Below are 14250 nucleotides of genomic sequence, written 5' to 3'. Positions count from 1 at the left end.
ATCGATAAGAACATTTGGCGTTTATCGTGGGACTAGGCAAAATATTTTCCTTTGACCTTAGGAGTTTATGATAGAGATGAGGAGTTTGATGATTCAATCAGTAGCAATGGAAGAAAGATCAATGATGCACGGGTTTAAAGTGCAACTAGAAGCATTACAAAAGAAAAATGTCAAGGATTTGAAAGCAATAAGACAAAACCATGAAGCACATGTGCAAGCATTACAATAGGAAATTGACACCATTTGAGCACAACTGCAAGAATCTCATGCACATACCTAAATAAATGCTAGATTTGAACAACAAAACACAAAAGCACAGAGCAAACACTCCAAATACAACATGAATCAATGGGAGGAAACCTTGGCCCCTTCATGGTCAAGATCACAAAGTCAACCTCTCCAATGGTTGTCCAGTGACACCTTTTCGATGACACCCTTACCTATAGGATGGAAACCAATATATCTTGATAGATACGATGGAACAACTAATCCCAAAGAACACCTCGAGGTGTATCTCACTTAGGAAAATCTGTACATTAACAATGATGCTAAACTTTGCAAGATCTTTCCTACTTCACTAAAGGGACTTGAGTTGAATTGGTGAACTCAACTTCCCTCAAGATTGATCGATTCTTTCAACACGCTTGTCAAATGATTCAATGCACAATATGCAACAAGTTGGCCTCACCTCACCACATCAGTTGCGTTGATTAACATAAGCCAGTCCAATGAAGAACCACTACGTAAGTTGGAGCAGTTTTCTCAAGTCGTCGTGAAGATCAAAGACCTTGAACTTGGGGTAGCCCTCAAATCAATGATAATATAACTTTGAGGCCAAGCTCCTTTGCAGATAGCTTGTGTAAAAGGAGACCAACCATAAATATGACAAGAATACTAAAAGAAAGGCGACAACCATAAAGAAAAAGTGAAACCATTGAAGGATAAAGACTTCAAGAAACACTCCTCTCAACTTCACCCAGAGTACACAACTTACACTCCCCTCAGCGATAGTTGAGCATGAGTCATCGAGGAAGCCTTTAATGCATAAATTTTGGCATTACCATCTTCGTCTGGTTTAGTAACAACAAAGCTTTTAAAATTATCTCTTTGGACCCTTAAAAGCTGAGAAGTAAATGGATTATCTACATTCAAATAATTAAAAAAAAATACAATTTTTAGTTTGACTTTTTTGAGAAGACAATACTTGTGTAGATATACTTGCCTCTCATGTTTATTTTCTTAATGGGTTTTGCTAGTAGGATTCAATTCCCTCTCTTTGTCTCAACAAAATTTAATAGAAATAGAATAAGTCTTCCAAACTATAGGTTTGAATAATTATTTTGTTGTGCTCATCATGAGTCTGATTTACAATCCCCATGTTTTTTTTGTATATCTTTTATTTATTTTTTGTTATTTACTATATCTCTTTGACACACCGCACATCATAGTCAAAGTTTATGATGTCAATCAAGTTATGATCACTTTAGCCATCCTTATGTCTTTGCATGTCATCCTTTTGTATTAAAAAAAGTAACTTGAAATTTGATCAAGTAAAAATTTAACAAGAAACTACTCCACCATCTCAAAAGAACTAAAGTTATTTTTTATTTTAAAACATTTTTTTTTAATAATTAAAGAGTTTAAAGATCACTTTCACGTATTGATTGTCATTATTTAATCCTATCAAAAGCTAACAATTACTTAATTAAGAAATTTAAAATACAAAAATTCATTAAAAATGCCTGTCTTGTGACTTTCAATTTATTTTTAAGGTGAATTTCAATAAAAAAACATTATTTTAAATTTCTTAACAAACTTTTTTATCCATATAATTGAACTTGGCATGAAATTTTTTACAATAGTAACATATCTTATTCAATAATTGAACTAGATCCTTTGATTAACCAACATTTTTAAATTAGGAGCTAACAATATCCTTTAATTATTCAGTGTAAATTCTTTTATAATTTACATTAATTTTATTTTATCCTTAAAAACATGAATAAAGAAAGAAGTTGAAAATTAAGTGATTGAATATAAATAATTAATATACTGAAATTAAATTGAATCGTTTAAATACTATTTAAGTTTAATTTTTGATAAAAATAATTAATGACCAGACTCTATTTATCTATCGATTAAAATTTTAGATTATTCAGATCCTATTTTTTTTTTATAAATCGGAACATTAAGGAAAGAAAAAAAAGTTCTGGATTATATTAATTAGATAATAGATTGGCGACAGCAGCTGTTTGGCTTTATCGCCGCTGTCTCTACTTTTTTTTTTTTTTTTTTAATAATGTCACAATAGTAGAACGCTTCATTTATTGTGTGTTTGTGCGCAGTATGCACACTCCAAAGCTTATTTGTTGCTTTGTGCTTAATGGAAGGGCCTTGAGCTTTTCTTTCTCTCTTTCTTTGCTCTCTTTTCTTTTAGGTTTCCACTCTCTCTCACACACACACTCTGCAATAATCTCTCTTCTCTTCTTCAGTCTCTCAACTACTGCCTAACCAAACCTTCCATTTCCGCAGGCAGGTTCGTTACTGATTCATTTTTTTTAATGTTTTTACAACCATTTTGTTCTCTCTCTCTCTTTGTTGTTTCTGTTTCGGATAGAATGTGCGGCTCTTGTGTTATATATATATATATATATATATATATATATATATATATTCAGTCTCTCAAATATTCATTTTTACTTCTGAGCTGGCTCGGTTATTTTTTTTATCATATTGCTTGTTTTTGCAAAAAAAAGTAAATTATTTTGGAAGGTTTAGTGTAGGTGTAGATCTGTTTTAACACATCCACTCCTTTTTCCTTTATGTTATATATATATATATATATATATATATATATATATATATATATATATATATATATATATATATATTCCGTTTTCAATATCTCAGCTATTCATTTACCTTTCCCTTTCGTTTTTTTTTTTGTAATATCGGGGTAGGTAAAATAGAGGCTGAGAGCCGAAGCGTTTTTTGTTGTCTCAGGAAAAATAAAATAAAAGGAGGAAAGTGATTGATTTGGCGGACTACGGTCTTAGTCTACAATTTTTCATTTTTTTCTTCTTTTTTCTTTTTCATTTATTGTATAATTGGGTGTTACTAAATGCTACTCAGATGATCATTATGCTTTGTTGGCTTCTTTGCTAGAATTTCTTTTTAAAGAAAGAAGATACAATATTTCTTGGCGTTTTTATTTTATTATTTAATTATTTATGGAAGTTATGTACCATTTTTGTCATTTTATTACTGAAATGTGGTAACTTTTTGCGTTTGTGTTTAATTTTCCAAATGCACAATGTACAATGGCAATAGAAAACTCATGCATGGTTTTTATCTTTTGCTTTGCCTTGTCCAGATTTTTTTTTTTTTTTGGATCTTTACAGTAATTTCTTATGTTTCATTGCATACTAATGACATTCTTATATACACACACATACCCAGTCAGATGAAATGACACTAGGTCTCAAACTTAATAAAATGACACTTTCAAAAACATTATTATCAAAAGTCAATTTTATAAATGTTGAATTTAATGTTCTTATGAAGTAGATCAAGTCTACAAAATTATATACAATTAAAAATTAATTGATACTTTATCACTTCTCTATATCTTTATTGTGTAATATGCTATTTAAAATAGAAGTAAATAATTACTATTACTAATGATTACGCATCTGCAAATGTCTAAATCATATAAAATTTTATGTAGATGATCATCACACATTACAATAATGTCACATTTTGTAATGGTTGGATCGATAAAATTTACTAGTGGTAAAAAAAAGTTATTAGAAGTGTCATTTTACTAAGTTTGACACCTGGTGTAATTTTATACTTGTATATATGGCTGTGATCTGTTTACTGAAAGACATGTCTTGTGAAACTTACTCCATTAATAACTTCTTGTGGGCATTAGAATTTCATCCTTCATTTTAACAGATAGTATGCTGTATGCTTTATACAATATAAATAAATGTTTACTAAAAGATAATGTACAATGAATAAATGAATGATTATGTAAGATTTGGTATGTATGAGAACGATCATGAAGATAATATATCATTTGATTAAACAATTAGATTTGCCAAATATAGAATGATATTTAGTGGAGTAAATATCCCAAACTTATGTATGATTTTGTGTAATCAGGTGCTGAAGAAGGGGACTAGCTTCTTATCTATCATGATTAATCGTTTTTTCTTCTTCTTATGTTTGCAAGCTAAGCATTGGTCTCTAGTTAGATGAAAATAATGAAATGCTTTTACTTTATCTAGTGTTGAACTCAATTCTTCCTCATGTTTGTTGTTGTTAGTGTTATTTGTTTGGCATTTCTTTCTGGCAATATGTTGAGTGGATTGTGGTTTTATAATGGTTTTGTGCAAGACAGTTTCTTAAATTTGGAGTCTGATGTCTCCGCCACTGCTGGTTACTGAAGAAGACGAAGGACAGAGCAATGCCTCGATGGTAGCATCTGCATCTTCACCCTCCTCGGAGTGTTTCACCCTAAATGAGGCTAGATTGAAAGAACGCAATTACCTGGGATTGTCAGATTGCTCTTCGGTGGACAGTTCTATTGTCCCGAGTTTGTCTGATGAGAAAAAGGAGAATCTGAATTTGAAGGCTACTGAGTTGAGGCTTGGACTTCCTGGATCCCAGTCACCTGAAAGGGATCCGGATCTTTTCTCGTTGAGCTCAACGAAACTCGATGAGAAGCCACTGTTCTCTTTGCTTCCTACAAAGGATGGAATCTGCTCACTGTCCCAAAAAACTGTGGTCTCAGGCAACAAAAGAGGTTTTGCTGACACAATTGACCCAGAGGTGAAAAGTTTTTTCTTTTAATGAGGTTGAATGAATGTTTCATACTGGTGCTTGAGTCTGATTCTTCACAATCTGTGTTGTTGTGGGAAGTTTCCTGGCAATGCAGGGATAAACATGATGCTATCACCTAAACCTTCTGGAGTTAAGCCTACCACAGTGAAAGAAATACCAAGCAAGGTATTACAAGAACATCCTTCTGCAGCAAATGGAACTGGTCATAACCATACGGGAGCTTCTATCAGTAGCAGTGCACCGGCTGCTAAGTAAGTGAAACTTGTAAGATCGGTGATCTATAATATAATCTTCTGGAGAATCTGGAAGTCTGAAAAAGACACCTCAAAAGGGTTATTCCATGCAATTCTAATTATGCTAATTAGTTCATATCTATGACAGGGCGCAAGTTGTTGGTTGGCCTCCTATAAGATCATTTAGGAAAAACTCATTGGCCACCACTTCAAAGAACAATGATGAAGTAGATGGAAAACCAGGTGCAGCTGCACTCTTTGTGAAGGTCAGCATGGATGGGGCTCCCTATCTGAGGAAGGTAGATCTAACAAATTATACAACGTACCGGGAACTGTCTTCTGCCCTTGAGAAAATGTTCAGCTGTTTCACTCTAGGTGATCAGTCACAGACTTACTGCCTTGATTTGTTTTAGCAATTTATTTGTACTGCTAATGATTCTTGTGAAATTTTGTTGTGACTTTTTTTTAAATTCTAAAATATATCTTTTGGATGAACTATCATTTATGACATGTGTGCCATGCCAGGTCAATGTGGTTCCCATGGAGCTCCAGGAAGAGAAATGTTGAGTGAGAGCAAGCTGAAGGACCTCCTGCACGGTTCGGAATATGTACTCACTTATGAAGATAAAGATGGTGACTGGATGCTTGTTGGAGATGTACCATGGGAGTAAGTTTCTGAACCTTTTGTAAGCTTTAACAATCATTATGTTCTCAACTTCTTGTAAGATTCTTTTGATTATAATTATTTGTTTCTAGCAATTCCAAATGCTAAGAAATTTCTACCTGAAAAATTTAGTTTTATTGATGGCTGCTTCTTAGTTATAAGATGCTATAGACATGAAGAGATTACTGCATGTCCTACATATACAGCGGTATAGATACTATAGAAGAATATAATAATTGCTATGAATATATTATCTCACTGGTAAAACATGTATTGCTTCCTTGAACACTGTCAAAAACATGATTGTTCATCCCATACAACGATACAATAGTAATACTGTTATTGTTTTTCAATTTTAAGTGCATCGAAATGTCCAAGATTTTATTTTATTGGTCATTCCTGAATTTAGGCAGATTTTATGCACTTCACGGAGAAGGATAATCAAAATATAAGGAATCATGAATTGATACAAGAGCGATTTACGTCTGCACTCCTTTATAATCTTTTTGCTTCCCCTAAAGATTGTTATCTAGCTGGTAAAACACGACCAGAAAGAACTTGTAATATATGTTGATTACATAATTAATTTGGAGCCGATCGTATTTATATTTATAGTTATATATCTATAGAATATTTTGAATATATTCTAATTAATAGGAATTAGGAATACATTGATAATGTGAATGTTTTTTATACTATCATCCGATTATAAGTTGTCATATAATTGGAAATTGTTGACTTCTGTAGAACTACTTTAAAGTAATATCTAGAATGATTTTTAATTGATTGACAATGTAAAATCAATGTATCAAACGTAAACTCTTAAGATTTTACCAATAGAAGTTTGACCCCTCCCTCTAATGGTTTAGTTTTCTTTATATTTAGGGGCATATTATATTCCATTTTTTAACGTGCCTCAATTTGAAAGAATTCTGGAGGAGGGGACGAGGGGTCATTTAATTTTCGATCTAGAACAAATACATTTAAAGTTTAATGTATGTTATAAGGGTGTTTTATAGTTGCGGACTAAAAACTTGGCATGGTTAGAATTTTCTTACTTGGTATTGTAACTCGGTTATGCTTCCTATTTGAATGTGATGGAATGAAATAATTACTACTATTTTTACCTGAAAATTGTCAACTAGAAGAATGATGGAATGAAATAATTGAATTGTTGTTTCACTTCTCTTTAGCTTGCATCCTATTGTTAATTGTATTTTTGTTTTTGTTTGCAGTATGTTCATCGACACATGCAAACGACTGAAAATCATGAAGGGTTCTGATGCTATTGGCTTAGGTATGTGTTCTCTAGGTGATAATTCATTTTGAAGCTGCCATACTTCTAACTGCAAAACCATAGGCTTGAATTGATAGACTGGGAGCTTCAAAGAATATATGCAATATGGTTGAAAGTATCTCTGGTTTATATATGCAATTGTCCACTGTTTGTTTCCTTGTAAATTTTCTTCAAGGAAACTTATATTCTGGTGTATGTCTGTAATTAACTCCCCTCCCTCTCCCTCACTCTCTAATCACCAAAGTGTCAATTCAATTTCTATATTCACCATGCTGATAATGTGCCTAATTAACTCCAGTTAATATGCTCGAGTTTGCTTAGGTAGTTTATCTTTTCTTCGCAGCTCCCAGGGCCATGGAAAAATCCAGGAGCAGGTGCTAGTTGGTATTGGAACTGTTGACTTCGTTTTGTTTACTAAGGTGAAGTTGCTGGAGATATTATGAGGGCGTGGAAAGAGAAATTATGATATAAATGACTGAATGCTGGGTTTTGATGGTTAACTGCTATTCAAGATGTTGTCTATGATTACAAGTCCCAGAATAGTTCCTGGTCTTTTGCTTGTGTTACATTTGTTTCTACTATAATACCCTATGAAGCTACCTTGAATATTAGTAATTGTGGAGTCTGTAATCTTTATAGGAACCTGTTTGTTTGGATAAGTTGAATGTATGTTGCAATCAGTGTATTATTGTTCTCAGTGTTTTGCTATTCCTTGGCTTTTCTTTCTTTTTACTCTTGAAACTTGAAAGGGCATTTTCTCATGCCTACCAAGATGATTCAAATGATTCCTTAGAGCCCAGTGTCGTTTCGGCCTATGCTGGTGAGTAACTTGGGTTACCTATTGGTTGGCCTATGCTGGTGAGTAACTTGGGTGATCTATTGGTTGTTGAGAAGTGTTAGTAATATACTTTTTAATGCACTATTGTTAGCTAAGATTAATTAAAATTGTGAATTTTATTGAGTTTTACTTCAATCTTACTATGTTTGTGTTAATTCCAAGATAAAAAAAAAAAATTAGTGTTAAAATGGTTGTGTTAATGCTATTGGCACTTTTTGCTTTTACTATGTTTTGGGTATCAGGGAAGATTGGGATTGCCAAGTTGCTGGCAAATGGCAAATGTTTATTTACTTTAGGATTATAATTAGCATAGCATGTTGGCAAAATTTACTGTTTGACAATGGTGGTTGTGGTCTAGCAATTGAGAACGTATGGTCTGAAATTGTGCATATGAATTGAGCATATCAAGAAAGCCTTTTTTTTTTCTTGCTGTAGACATGGTCAATTATTTATATATCAGCATTTTAGCAATCCTGTTTGGTACAAATAATTTTTGGTCAAAAAGGATAGCTTTTTAACCAAATAGGGGGGAAGAGAGACTAGGGAATAGCGAATTGAATGGACTATGGAGAGAGAAATGGTTAATTTAAGAGAAAAATAGTACTATTTAAGAAAAGTTTTGCATTTTCGGAAATGGTGTTTTGAAGGCATCGTCATTTTCTTTTAAATATATTAAAGCCCAAAAAGCTTCTGAATTGTCCCTGGCACAAAGGATTTTTCAAAATCCAACTATCCTCGACTTATGGTCCATTTGGGGTAGTTTTTAATTGAGTTTCAAAATTTTAAAAAATAACAATCAATTTTAATTTTAGTTTTAAAAAAAATTAAATCAGCTTTTAAAATATTATTAATTTTAAATAAATTTATTTTAAAATTTCATATTACATTAAAATTAGTTTAAAAGTATTTTTGTGTGATAATGACAATGATGATGATGATGATGTCAATAATAGTAGTGATAGAACTATTAGTGGTGCTCGTGGTGGTGGTGCAAGTGGCATTGGTGGTGGTGATAATGCAGTAGCAATGATGATGGTTTGGTGGTGGCAATCAATGGTAATGTTATTGGTGGTGATGGTTGTAGTGGTGGTGGTGGTGACATGAGTGGTATTAGTGGTGGTGGTAGCTATAATGATAGTAATGTTAGTGGTGATAAGGATGACAATGATAATGGTGGGGTGATGGTGGTAACAATGTTGATGGTGAGAGCAAATGATGTCAGTGTGGTTGTGGTGGTAGTTGTGGTGACGGTCACAATGGTGATATTTTTGGTAATGATGGTGGTGACAGTAGCGAGGACATTAATGGTGGTGGAAGTGGTAGCAATGTTGGTGGTGATGTCAATGGCGACGATTGTGACAATGATAGTAGTGTTAGTGGTAGCGCCAAGTGGTGGGAGAGTGGTGGTTGCAATGACATTGATAATGGTTGTGGTGACATTGACAAAGGTGTTGGTGGTAACAGCAACACTAATGGTGGTGGTGATGTCGATGACAATGGTGGTAGTGGTAGCGATACTAGCGGTCATGGTGGTGATAATGATGGTGATGGTGACAATGTTGTGACAGTGATAAATGTGGTATTGGTGGTGGTAACAGGAATGATGATAATGGTAGTGATTGTGACACAACAAACAATGTCATTAAAATGTGAAAAATATGTATTTTTTAAAACTAAAAACCAACTTCATAATTTTTTTCTTGATTTTAGAAATAAGTGTAAAAATATTTTAAAAATAATTTAAAAATCATTTCAACTTTATTTTTGTCAATTTCATTTTAAAACTTACATTTAAAACTCAAAAATCAAAAACTCTCAACCAGTCAACTATGTCCTTAATATTTATAAAGCAATTGTTAAATGTATACTCCTTTTACTCTTATTATTTTCTGGGACATTATTCGTGCCCATTTTCTTTTGATCGTTTGGCTAAAAGACCAACTACAGTAATTAAATAAAAATGGGTCACCATTTCTCTCTCTCTTTTTAATTCTTTTCTTCTTGATTCTATATTGTTTAATGATTCACCCTTGGTGACACGCTCCAGCTCTGCAAATATCATTAACTAGTCCACGTATACACTCCTGCAACCAAGGAAAGCCTTGATCTAGTTCAAAGTCATGCATCCCGTGGATGCATAGATACTTCAATCACAGTGAAGAGAGAAGAGAAAGAGAGATTACAGATTTGAATCTTTTCACCCATAAAAATTAATAATACTAACAATTAATATTTATCAATAAAAAAAATCTTCAATCACAATGATCACAAACCTTTCAAGTAAACTAATAACCGAAATCATGTCCTGTGAAGTATCTCCTCCAAGTGATAAGAAAAATTTTCATGACAGCAAGAAATACAACCAAGCACTAAGGTTCTTTGCCAGTCACTGTCATGGACTATCTCAAACAGTGCAAAGGTTGACAATTGAAACTCATTCTGTGTGTGTTTTTTAAATAATGATTTTGGTCTTTGGATATTTAAATCAGTTTCAATTTAGTTCCTGGAAAAACAAAAATTCTGATTTAGTCCTTGAATGTAAGAAAATCCAACAATTACATTGGTAGAATTTAATGACAAAATGGTTCATAATTTTTATAACTTAATGTTAAATTAATCCTAAAAAATATAATTTAATTGTCAAATTGATTCATGAACATTACAACTTAATGATAAATGATTTCGTAAATTTAATGATAAGACAAAATTGTTACATTATTTACACATTTAAAGATTATATAAGAATTTTTATTTTTTTAAGGACTAAATTATTATCGATTTATATATTAAGGGACCAAAATGGTCATTTGTTCAATTTTTTTCTCCTGAAAATTTGCTTCCAGAAAGTCCTTTCTAGAATGTTAAACTTTGAACACTATCCCAAAAGTATAAAAGAAAAGTGATATATTTAGTAAAATTGGGAGATGTAAATAAGGTGTGTCTAATATATAAATAAGAAGGTTACGTGGCCCAAGGGGCTAGGCCTTATTTTTACGCGAAACAGTTTTTTTTTTTTTAACGAATAAATGATTTTTTTTGGGTCTATATAGTTGAGTTTTGAAAAGAAAATTCCTATATTATATTTTTTAGAATTATGTTTTGAAGTTAAATGATCTAGTTTATTTTATAAAGTGACATAATCGTTTCTTGAGATTTTTTTTTTCCAAATAAGCTAATTATTTTAAAAATTTTCAATATCTTAAAAAATATACGTTGATTTTTTCATAAAAAATAATAATAACACAAACATGGCCGTAGTTCTGCAAGTTATTTTTCATGTGCAATGTCAAACAGGAAATGAGATTATAGTCGGTCACACTAGTAATAAATAGTATCAATTGAAGTTGGGCTAATAATCAACTTAGAAATTTTTTAATAAAATTAAGGATTCTGTAAAAAAAAAATATCACATTAGTATAATATTTTTTACATTATCAATATATTAAAATTAATTTTTTATGTGCATTTTGTCAATTTAATACTCGATGGCTATACAACTAAGAATTTATTTTGTTTTTACATTGTTGTTCTCCTATGGATTAATTTTTCTATTGATTGATGATATATATATTTTTGGTATAACTAAGAGATATAATTTCCTTCCCACCGAATCGGCCCATTTTTGAGAATAATGCGATACCTCTAGTTATCACTTCATGCTTAAGTCGGGAATCAAATCTCAGATCTTGATTAAGGGTCCTAAGTGTCAAACTACTTTGTACCAATAACTTTTGGTCAGGACTAAATTGATTGATATGATTGTTGAAGGTATAAGGGCTTGTTCTAGAAGGGATGTAAATCTAGACAATCCTACTAGTGTAATATCTATAATTGACTACCAGGGACGGATCTAGGAGTATATTAGAGGGGAGACAAATATTTTTTTTACACAATTATTTAAATATTTAACTTCTAACAAGTAATCATTTAATAAATAATAAGTTTAACAAAATATCTATTATTAATTTCTCCTTGGATCTGTCCATGTTGACCATGTTAGTTGGAATATAAGAGCTAACTGTATCACCTTAATCAACTTAGAGGTTTATGGGCTAACCACTTGACCAAATTGTCGATCACAAGAACATCAATCGAAAAGTGGTTTAATCTTGGTTGTGCACATCACCTATATAGGTTATAGCCTTATATTTGATTGCCTAAATACTTAATCCTTGAAATGACTCAAATATCTTTTATGGATCTTGCGTAATAGACACACCTAATGTAAGCCTCTTCCCCAATTTACTCCTATGACAATACACGATAGAGTGATGCTACTTAAATACTAAGCAGGTCGTCGCTCTACACCTGTAAATACAACAACGCCCCTTCTTTTTCAAGTATATTCTTTTCACTATAACTAGTCATTAGTTTGCTAAGAACTAACTCGGACGTTGGATTTTCTGCAAGTAGCAACCTTTAACGACCCACTACCGTTATATGAAACTAGGAACTAACTCATGTGAAGACTTTATTTTAATTCATTTAAAATTCTTCTATTAGTTTGATTATGAAAATACTTGCCAACTTTTTCCGTTTCAAAGGCTAAAGGTTAAAACGCACGATTCTAAATTAAAACATCACATGATACACACACACACACACAACATCATAGTAATCTAAATCTCCTCAGAACATGCATATAAACATAAACCATACTATAAGGATAAATTACATAAACTCTAAGTTGATCAATACTATTCATAACTTTAAAGAGGAAACAAAAAATGGATAGCACGTCTTCACGTCCAGATATGTATATCCATGAAGTCTCTAACAACATGGGGCCACCTCCTATCCTTATGCACTCATGTACGTCAAATACGGGATCATCACAGGCACGAACCATAGGTGCAACAACTTAATAGTTAAAACATATACAAGCATCATCATATACATATAGAATATAATATTTGGAAATCATACTTAAGGCATAAATCTTAGAAACTCATATAACAAAGCATCTCATAATAATTATTAGTTCATCAACCATTACATCAAGTTCCATCATCATACACCATCTTCATCATCAGTCAATCAATTAGCATCACCATGATTCATCCATCAAACATCATCATCATTAGTTCATCAAACATCAATACCAAAGACAAAATTGACTTCATGGAGATTTACACTACACGAACAATTAACCTAAGCACATCCCTTAACATAATCGCACTATATGATCTGACCATTCGGGAAGGCCCAGATTAATCTTGCGGAGGAAGTGTGATTTTATAAAAAATAGATAAGTGTGGGTAGTGACTTACCTTAGTAAGGTATGCATTAACCTTAACCTATCTAGGAGTGTACCTGTTCATCTATTCTATAGGCCCTTTCACCGTTAGCCACCACCAGTAACCTCCAACACTAGGTTGAGGGCCTTCTTAACACCCTAAACTTATGTGCCTACTCATAACAATTGTACTTAGGCTCCTTGAGGTTTAATATACGACACCTCTGTACCCATTATCTCACTGATGGTTTATCTCAAGGATCCAAGTTTCAACATCAACAACAATTCATCCCATATATAACGAAAAGTCACTAAACCTCTTGGAAAGTAGTTCTCAACACTCCGACATGTCATTGATAGTTAAAACCTAGGGGTGGTACTTGGGAAAATACCCCACTAGGAAAGACCTTAGAGTCGCTTTAGTGAGGCGAAATTTTGGTGTAGAACTCACCCTCTCCAGTATATCATTTTCTTTTCAACAAAAACCTTCCCAGAGGCCATAACTAACCCTTTCAACACATATGGATGGTTGCACAACAAGGTTATCATCCATTATCATCATCATCTTATCAACATCAAACAATATTCATATCATCCATCATTAACTACTCAATCCATTCATATTAGTTAAATCCACCACAAATTAGCCATGCATTCAAAACAAATAATTTATTCAAGGAAAACAAATATTAATCACATCCACACCAAAAACTAGTCACTGGACTCAAAACCAGTCACTAGATGCAAAATTGATCATTGGACGTAGAACTGGTCATTGAATGCAAAACTGATTATTGGATGCAATTTTGCAGAATTTAGAAATTCTATAAAATTACCTCTCATGGCGTCCAAATCATCCCAAAACAAACCCAAACAATTTTTTATCAATTCCAATGCATAAACAACATTAAAACTCTTTACAAATTGGAACTTTTCATCAATATCAAATAATCAAAGACCCCAATTCCAAAACTAAAAACCTCAAATGCTTAAACTTCCATTTTTAAACAACGTGGTTCGTTCTGAAACAACATTTAAACCAATCCAAAGCAAATATAAGCATAAAGCTTTCCTTACTTATTCAAACTCAAAAGATGACTTTGTGAAAAAGAATAAGGAAATGAAGGAACTTTG

The 14250-nt window shown here is 32.3% G+C and overlaps 1 protein-coding gene across 2 annotated transcripts; it reads left to right on the top strand.

Annotated features, from left to right (window-relative positions):
- The first annotated feature begins 2346 nt into the window (after positions 1–2346).
- LOC114423022 (auxin-responsive protein IAA9-like) lies at positions 2347–7750 on the top strand. 2 transcript variants are annotated; one of them, XM_028389621.1, is made up of 7 exons: positions 2347–2532; positions 4406–4836; positions 4927–5099; positions 5230–5456; positions 5607–5748; positions 6981–7042; positions 7386–7750. In XM_028389621.1, the coding sequence occupies exons 2-7, from the start codon at positions 4426–4428 to the stop codon at positions 7421–7423; spliced, it is 1053 nt and encodes a 350-aa protein (XP_028245422.1). In that variant the 5' UTR covers positions 2347–2532; positions 4406–4425; the 3' UTR covers positions 7424–7750. The 2 variants fall into 2 exon arrangements, with proteins under 2 accessions (XP_028245422.1, XP_028245421.1); XM_028389620.1 differs by having other exon boundaries at positions 2347–2536.
- The last annotated feature ends 6500 nt before the right edge of the window (positions 7751–14250 follow it).

This window comes from Glycine soja, chromosome 8, assembly GCF_004193775.1.
Source record: "Glycine soja cultivar W05 chromosome 8, ASM419377v2, whole genome shotgun sequence".
NCBI classification, from domain to species: Eukaryota; Viridiplantae; Streptophyta; class Magnoliopsida; order Fabales; family Fabaceae; genus Glycine; species Glycine soja.
The sequence above is the reverse complement of the archived record's forward strand: the minus strand, read 5'-3'. Positions and strand labels throughout refer to the sequence as shown.

Bases quoted from the DNA above. Each gene is read 5' to 3' on its own strand.
- LOC114423022 (XM_028389621.1), top strand. From the start codon at position 4,426: ATGTCTCCGCCACTGCTGGTTACTGAAGAAGACGAAGGACAGAGCAAT. The intron at 5,457-5,606 runs GTGATCAGTCAC...GTGCCATGCCAG, and splicing joins GTTCAGCTGTTTCACTCTAG to GTCAATGTGGTTCCCATGGA. The intron at 7,043-7,385 runs GTATGTGTTCTC...TTTTCTTCGCAG, and splicing joins TTCTGATGCTATTGGCTTAG to CTCCCAGGGCCATGGAAAAA.